The sequence below is a fragment of the Oratosquilla oratoria genome, chromosome 35, assembly GCF_046742065.1.
Source record: "Oratosquilla oratoria isolate Oo_2021 chromosome 35, ASM4674206v1, whole genome shotgun sequence".
Taxonomy (NCBI): domain Eukaryota; kingdom Metazoa; phylum Arthropoda; class Malacostraca; order Stomatopoda; family Squillidae; genus Oratosquilla; species Oratosquilla oratoria.
Window position 1 is genome coordinate 650,837 of NC_134811.1, and position 9,003 is coordinate 659,839.

Here is a 9,003-nt window from a genome sequence, read left to right on the forward strand (position 1 = left end):
ACAAATTCTCTATGTACACCTACAGCACAATATGTATAAGTTGTCAAAATAAGCAAGTCTAAGCTAAATCTGAACAGTAAGGACAAATGAATTCAAATAAAATAAATAAATAAATAAAAATGAGACCCTATAAATGTAGCTCCTTTCCTGTACATTGCAATGAGGGGAGTACAATTAGGTAAATACACGTGCATTCTTTGCAGGAGATCCATAGCTACCAGGTAATCTGCAACAGCCACTAGATTGGCCCATAAATCACTCAACACAGAAATAATAATATTCTTAGCCAATGTACCAAAGGCTTTTTCCCCCCTTATAGGGGAGGCAGCCAAACCAAAAGGCACATAGCCACTCCCACCCATCCCATTCTGTTGGGAAGTAGTCCTCACTCCCCCTGTCCTCACCTCTTCTCTGCCCATCCCACAAACTTACTGACCCGCAAGTGGTCCCATGGGACATGCTCATGCCACCCAGCTGCATGATTCAACCCAAAGCTTCCTTGAGGCCCACAGGTGGGACAAAGCCTTCTTGAGGAAACACGTGCAGTACCAGCACTGACCAGCGATGACTAACCTGCACCTTGGCCAGCCACATGAGCCATGTGATGATAAACACTGGGTTCAATGAAGAATGCATACCCTCTGTAGGAGCACAGGTACCTGCCCATGTATATAAAGGCTGGACAAACGCCAAAGATTCAGATCGCCTAAGAGCATCACACAGCCTGGCTTGTTGCTCCTTGCATTCTTGCTTCCTCTCCCCTCCCCCACAAGAAGACCAAGTTGAGACATGACTTGAAACTCACAGTCATCACCTCCCTCACCATCTTGTACCCTTCCCCTTTTCTCGTCCTTAGAGCGAGCCCTATCATAACACTGGCGCCCGAATTGATTGCTAAATAAAACCAACTCTCTTTCCATCAGTTTACTTCAACCAGCCTAATACACTCCCCTCCACCACCTTATCCTCCCTCTCATCTTATCTCCTCATGAATGACGGGTCATCACTGTACCCTACCCACTGCCCTTCACTGTGGCAGGGGGAAGAAAGAATACTGCCACCAAGTTTTCCTATTCGGGTCATAAAAGGTGACTAAAATGGGATGGAGTTATGGTATTAGGTATCCTATTCTCTACAACCCTATTCCTATGAGAAGTCAAGTCAACATCCTTAGTAACTACTAAAAATAATCATGGAAAGTGACAGTAGGCTTCATATTTGCAATGATGAACTGCTGTTATCTATAGAATTTTGTACAATTATCACATTGGTCTCTTGTGCCTGGAACTAGTAATATCATCCCTACTAGCTTCTAGTAATAGTAGCCTAGTGATATAAAGCATGGTAAATTAGGAGACAATATGACAACCATGAAGCAATGCTAATTTTTCAGAAATGGAATCATTCAGGAATAACAAAAACAATATTCAAAATAAAACAAAAAATAACCGGAAAGCCAAAATAGTATTGTTAAAATAAGAGTAGCTGAAAAAAATAAAGTTATAGTAGTACTAATGGTAATGACTAATTATCAATAAAATCTTGTACAATTATCACTATGGTCTCTTCAAATGTTATGAAAGCAGTGATAAGGCAGAGTTGGTATGAACATAACAAAGGCACAGTGTTAGTTAACGTTCATAGCATTGTTTGAGCAACAACTTAAGCCTAACACTTAGGTTCTGACATTTATCTAGTAATGTGTGTGCCCCTTCAACAAGGTAGCATTTTCTACAGGTTGTCATTCCTGCTAATTTCATACAAATTGATCTCATCCTAACACACTACCTACATACTAACTAAAATTAGCTCCCATATTGGATACTAACTACAGAAAGTTTTATGTTGTCAATGTTTTAGGGATTTGAGTATGACATCTTCATAGACTTGGGTCACATAGCATTGTTTAATGATTGGTGACTAATCCCTTCTCAAACGAAGGTTGACTACTTTTAACTCCAACTATCCCTCCATTCAGCCGTCTTTATTAAATCTCTCCTCTACCACCTATACTGTCCCCTAAGCACTGAAGCAGCACCTAATGCTGACAAAATAAAACCATAAATAAAGTTTATCATACTGGCCCAGCCATTTAATAATACCAAATCCTCTGACATAAGCCTGAACACAAACCTATTAAGTCACTGTGCCGAGTCAGCTAATTTCAAGCATTAGTGGGCAGGATTCTAAGAACTTGTATACATAAAACTTGCAGTATGATGAGGGCATTCATTAGCATATACAAAAATTAATTATCAATACCTACCTTGAGCACTGTCAATATAAGTCATATTTACAGTATAGATTAATTATGATTAGTTTTTACAACATAAATATATTTGACACTAGCCATAGCAGTGGTTCTCAAATAATTTTTGTCCCCTGCATCCTTTTTTTATTACTCAAAAGGTGAAATATTTACCTTTTCTGCTCATTTAATCTGTGATGCTTAAAATGTGTGGAGGACAGGTATTTCAAATGATGGATGTTTTGGACATGAGTTTGGTATGGGCAGAGCTTGGCGCATTACTGTCAGACAGGTAGTGCATTACCGTCAATACGTTACCAAAATATCTGGAGTGCATTACTGATTTTAATTTCCTTACACACACACACTCACATATACGCATACGCAGTAATGTGGACTGCTCTAAGGAAATTAAAATCAGTAATGCACTGACTGAAATGCACCCCAGATTTTTCGATAATGCACTGACGATAATGCTGCACTACCCGTCCAGCGGTTATGTGCCCAGCTCTGGGTATGGGAAGGATTTTCGGCTGCAGTGATATGATATGCTCATGCAGACATACATGCACACTCAATTATGCACGACTAAGTACACTAAGGATGCTCCCTGGCCAGGCAGGTTAGGGCATTTTTCCTTCAAAAAGAGGTCAAGGTGATAGCGGTTTGAACCATACCACTGGCAAGTTGAACCAAGGGCACAGTTCATCAAGTTCCATGCTACCAAGTTCTCTGTAGGGGACACCATCCTAGCCTCCTGATAGGGGGTAGTTTTGTATTGTTAAACCAAATAAAAAAGTACACTATACTTATTCAATCACAGGGAATTTAAAATGATTGAAATGTTAGATATGAACGAGACTTTTCACAGATTAGGTCGCACTCCTCACAGGTCAAGCCGACTCCCTAAAGCATTACTGCAATAGTCCTGACCTATTGCTCTCTCCTTGCACTAATTGCGGACCTTGTTTTAGAGTGTGGGGTCAATTTTCTTCATTCTCTTTTTTAATAGGACACTATCCTCATCTTCAAATGATACTCCAACAACCCATACCACACCTGTAAATACTCAATTAAGTTTCCAGATTGCTGGATGGGAATACCCAACTAAGGTCTCAATTTTATTGTTAAAGCTTCCTGACACATTATTAGTATGAAATCTTGCAATTTTATATTAATGATGTATCGGAAAGTTAGAACAATAAACTTAAGACTTTAGTTGGATATTCCCATCTCACAATCTCAAAGCCAATTGAGTGTTTACAGGATAAGTGTGGCACGATTGCTCAACTTTTACATTAAGAGATGAGCACAGTGTCCGTTCAAAGAAGAAAGAAAATACAATGGATGTATGCTCCGACTCAACCACACCCCTAATGAGAGGAAGAGGGCCTTTTGGTATATGTATATACTAGTGAGTGCTTTATCACTGATGGTAATTGCAGGCATAACAACTGAATTGGGAAAGCTAGTGGATGTAGACAAATGCCTATTCACAGTGATCTTGGCCATGCTCTGTGTTCCCACTTTCTAATGTCCTGTGATGGATGTTGCATCAAAGAATTCAAGTACCAGAATGATTTGATCTGGTGCTCAATCTCAAAGATACCACATGTCATCAAACTTCATCTGCATCTAGAGCATTTATCTCATTACAAAATACACAAAACTCATTGTCTGACTCATAAAGACTCACAAGAACCAAATGCTAAATCTTGCACAAAATGGATCGGCTGGGGTGGCAGAAACAAAACTGCAAAATAACAAGTTCATGAAACACTTGCTATAAGGCAAGATGGACAGTCTTTCCACACTCACTGGCTTCCTAGTCTCGAAGCATTTCTCCATACATCCACAACTTTCATTGAAGGAGAGCATACACAAAGGGTAGAAACACTGCTGACTTGTCCATGAAGCACATAATTTCAAAACATCCTCCTCTGACCAAACCCACATCCAAAACACCCATGACCACCAGACCATATTAGACAGAAACATCTTTGTCCAAAATGTTCCTCACTCCACCCATGTTTGAGAACCTCTGACCTATAGCATAACAAATGCAATATTCATAACATAATTAACATCTACATCAGATAACAGGCAGTATAAAGAGGATACTAAAGACAGACTACAATGAATGTTGTAGGGTGCATGTAGTATGTGCAAAAGAATATCCTCATGCAATAAAGTCTGTATGAAACCCAAGACACAATTTACAGTTATCATATTACCAGTGGCATGCAGAACAACCTTAGAAAGACAAGTATCAGGAACAGCTGTATGGGAAACATACATTGTGATTTTGTCAACATAGTTTATTGGTGGTTTCTGACCAAAATTACTCCTTTCAGTAACAACATCAATAAGCTGTTCTTGTTGTTGTTGGTTGGCCTAGTATCAACACATTATGACAATGAGGTTACATAGTCAACTGTTTGCCCTCTCAGGTTCTTGCTAGAGGTCCACACTAGATATTCATATGTTAAGCTCGTGTCTATTCTGCCAGTGCTCTTCAGTCTGTAAACATGTTTAGTCATGCCTGAGGCAGATAGTATAGACACTCGTTTGTCAAAGTACCATCACCACCCCTTACAGGGGAGGAGGACCAGATTGTCATGTTCCCTAATAAGTTTGACATGTGCAAAGTTCACAAGGAATAATAATTGTTCCTGAAAAGTTAATAAAACTTCAAAGGCACTGGCATGGAATGTGACAACAACTGTCCTGCTAAAGTAGATATGATCTTGCATTAGGGTGAGGACTCCTGCCAATGTCAGGGTTATTCCTAAAACAAAGGAACACCATCTGTCATCAGCTGATTTATTTCAAAGTTCTTACACAGATTGTGTGCACATAAACATGCAATGAAACCAAAGTTATTGTATGTTTCCTGTAAGACAATGGACGAAGAAAGCCGTTATACCAGGTGACAGTGAAAGAAGACCTTTGGCACCTATAAATGTTTTCCTCACCTGAATAAGGTGGCTGCCAGCAGCCAAAATAAACATGTGAATCTAATGCAGACACCAAAGGGTTAATAAAGATAGTTCTTAACCCCTTGATACTTGTAAGTTTCCCTCAGCTGAATAAAACTGCTTGGAGCTACCCAGAATATACAAAAGAATCAAATATAGATGCCAGAGTTAGGTTAAAGAACCCAGTCAGTCAAAGAATACCGTTTACCTAAAGAAGACTGCCTGAAGAATTAATCACTAGGGAGTGTTGTGGCCCCCACCTTGGACTGAATAAAGACTAAACCTACGTATCAACAATCAAATGTTGATAGGCACCAAACAGGAGAGAGCTGGCACCACGCTTGATGTTCCTGATCATGGACCGCAGGCGATCGTCGCGGTGCTGCTGGGTATGGGCTTCTGCGGCCAATGGCGACTGTTGGGGCTGAGGTAAGCTGCTTAAGTTCGAGAGGGAAGCTCCCCTGTAATGCATTATTTTTGTAATCTAGGGTAATTACCATTCTCAGCTCGACATTTTATTCACTTTTTAGAAATTGCCCTTGTGTGTAACACAATATATACTTATTTGTCCAGTTTTGTCATGTCAGTGTTTGTACAGATGTGAAATACTCCACTTTGGTAGAATATTGGGTAGATACATTTTTCTTGTCAAACATCTGCTTGTTAATCATAACAAACTGAACTTGTCATTTGACTTTTAGCAACCAATTTCTGGTTCTTATCACAGCGAATCCACGATGAAAGATATTCAAAATACTTGATTAACCGAAAGCTTTCAGCAAAGAACACCCACAAAATCACAATATAATTTTCTTTATTTCGCTGACCACAGGCTTGTCAAAAGAATAAATACATACTTTATGACAAAATTGTACTTATGATTCACCCTTTTCAGGAATCAAACCTTGACTCCTATCATTGGAGCCACAACAAATGGTACTTGGCCACACCATCTCAACAGAACTTCTGTTTCTAACATGGTTATGTTGTTCAACTCAAAGAATCCAGAGGGACAAGCAGTGTAGCTTCTCTGTTTCGTCAATTATAAGATTCCTTTATGCTCCATACACTCAGCAACCAAAGTTAAAAACAAAACATAAAGTTTTCCAAACATCTCCACAAAGAGCAGAAATTATATATATAAATTTAGGATATCAATGACTGCAGATATGTAGTTAATAAGTTAAGGTTTTTGGAAGCATCCCTATGAATCAGATCAACGTTTGTATGGCAGAGATGGATCTCCTCAGAGCCTCCTTTGCCAACTAGGTGGCCCAGGCAGGTGGAATCTCCTCTCACAGGAGAACAATCCCGGTAACACAACCCGATGACTGCAATGTTCTCCAACATCAAACTTGGGTCACCTGAGAAGTTAATCATCCAGTGACAACCTGTGGTTTTACTGCCCCTCTCCTGTACACAGACCAAGACAACAGGCACCCAGGTTTGTGAGGGGGAAAAAGTGGTTGGTATATGTATTACTCTTATAGTTGTTTGTAAATCCAAAAATGAAACTGTCACTCAGTTATACGGTCAAAAAGGTAGCCGCACAATCTTCAACAAAATTATGAGCCATGGAAAATTTCAACAGATTTTACAAGTGTTGAGTTTTGATGACGTAAGTACAAGAAAAAGAAAGATAAGTGATGATACATTGGAGCTCATAAGACAAGCGTTTGATATATGGAATCAGGATTTACAAGATGTTCATGCATGACAGTTGAGGAACAATTAGTCTCATTTAGAGGGTGCTGCCCATTCTGGGTATATATCCCTTCAAAACCAGGGAAACATGGAAGTAAAATTTGGGCAATATGTGACAGTGAAGCACCTTATGCCTGGAAAATGCAAAGCTACATTGGGAATAACCCAGGAAAAGGGAGAGAGACAAATCATGGTTCAAGATTTGTAGAAGGCCTAGTAAAAGAACTTAAAAATAGTCACTATAGTGGTCACACTATAACTTCTGATCATAATTCTACAAGTTTAGAAAGTTCCATTGCAAGAAAACTACATTTACTGGAAAGTTCCATTGCAAGAAAACTACATTTATTGGAACAATTATATAAAAAAAAAGTTGAACTTCCAAGTGCTCTCACAAATGGAAAAGAGAAATCAACAACACAATATTTTTTATTTTAAAAGGACTGATCCTATCCCAAAGAAAAATTATTTACTCACTTATGAGTACAATGCACTCTCAGCCTTCAAATGATTCAAACAGTTCTGAAAGAAGGCCTAAAGTTATTATATACAACAACAAAACAAAAGGAATATATACCCTAGATAAACCGGTGAGGACATTTGCAAAAGAATGACTTGGAAGATGGCCTATTCACTATTGCAATATTCTACAACATCGATTGATATATGTGCAGTGAATACCTTCATTATTGCAAAACGGCTTCACTTCCAAAGTCTCAAGGATAGAGAAAAAATCTTAATTCAGTTAGGAAAGGAATTTGCTGGAGTTAATGCTAAAACAAGATGTCAGACAGTCTTCTCGTTTCAGACATTTCTCAACAAAACAAGAAAAGAAGACCATCTTCTAGCTCTTCCGATATTCCTCAGCCAACGAAAACAGGAAGATGTTCTTCGAGTGGAAAAAATAAGAATATTCATGCTTGCCGAAAACATTCCAACGGTGTGTCTGTGTGCATTCACTGTCATAAAGAACAATAATTCAGTAGGCACTATGCCGGCTAAGATCAATGATATTTTTGTTCATTGCTAAGAAGTGCAATTTTGCAAATACAAATTGCATAATTCAGTTTTAAAATTTCCACTATTTTCTATACTTATTCTATATACAAGGTAACTGTGAAACCTTAGTGAAAAATAATAAGTTTAAAAACTGGGCCCAGTGAACCGCGCCAGTAATTTGTGATGTATTAATTTTGTGGTCACTACGTCTCAATTCTGTTTTCATTTCCTTTTCCTTAGAATTCATACAATACTTTACTGTACCAGCTTTGAAAAGTCGCTCTTAATAGATTGCAATATTATTCTCTTCACTATCAAAAACTGATTATACTCATCCCAAATAAAAATTCTAAATAGTACAGTACTTAACTGCAGTTTTGTCAACATTTTTAATTAAAATTTGTGAGAAACATTTCTTCATTCACCTGATATCATATATAATGCAGCTAGGAAATAGTGGTAGTATTAATAAAAATTAATTAAAAGAAAATTATTTGGTCCATTGGATCCACCTATTAATTTTTTTTTTTCACACTTCACAGGCGGTTTTGGATCAGATATCCGTACAATCCTCTTCTCGGTTTCCCATGCAATATTTTTCAACTAAATCGTAAATAATTACATTAAAAAAAAACATGCAAATATTTTTCTATTTACCTTTAAGTTTCACAATGCCCCAAAAATAACGTAAAGTGGTGTGAAAAATGAATGAAAAACTGAAAGTTTTTTCAAGTTCGAATGCCATCAAGCACCCACCCACCCCAAGGCAACAACTCAAATTTGCTGTTTATGAATATATAATACTCCGGGATACATTTGTCACTTAATCACTGCATTGCGTTAATATTGTGGCATTCACTGTTTCATTACATATTTTACAATTTAATATTAACTACATAAAACATGAGTTAATTTTATCGTTTTCTTGCAGCACACTGCTAGGGTTGTCAAACTTGGCACCTGAGCAGGCCCGTCTGGCAACCCCAGATACACAGGTGAGAATACAAGAAATTTGTGCCCGAAAATAAGGTACAACGTTTGAAATTAATAGACATTTTTAAATGACGCGCAGCG

At 38.1% G+C, this 9,003-nt stretch overlaps 1 protein-coding gene across 5 annotated transcripts in view; it reads right to left on the bottom strand.

The window, feature by feature from the left end:
- Positions 1–9,003, bottom strand: part of LOC143018454 (carbohydrate sulfotransferase 11-like) — a 93,685-nt gene that overhangs the window by 21,571 nt on the left and 63,111 nt on the right. For 4 of the 5 annotated variants that reach the window (XR_012965745.1, XM_076173813.1, XM_076173812.1 and 1 more), the window contains one exon: positions 5,514–5,687. The exons of the other annotated variant lie outside the window; for it this stretch is intronic. Coding sequence is in view for 3 of the 4 variants with exons in the window: in XM_076173813.1 (XP_076029928.1) it covers positions 5,514–5,687 (174 nt within the window). In the remaining variant the exon portion in view is untranslated. The remainder of the gene's footprint in view (positions 1–5,513; positions 5,688–9,003) is intronic. 5 annotated transcript variants of the gene reach the window in all.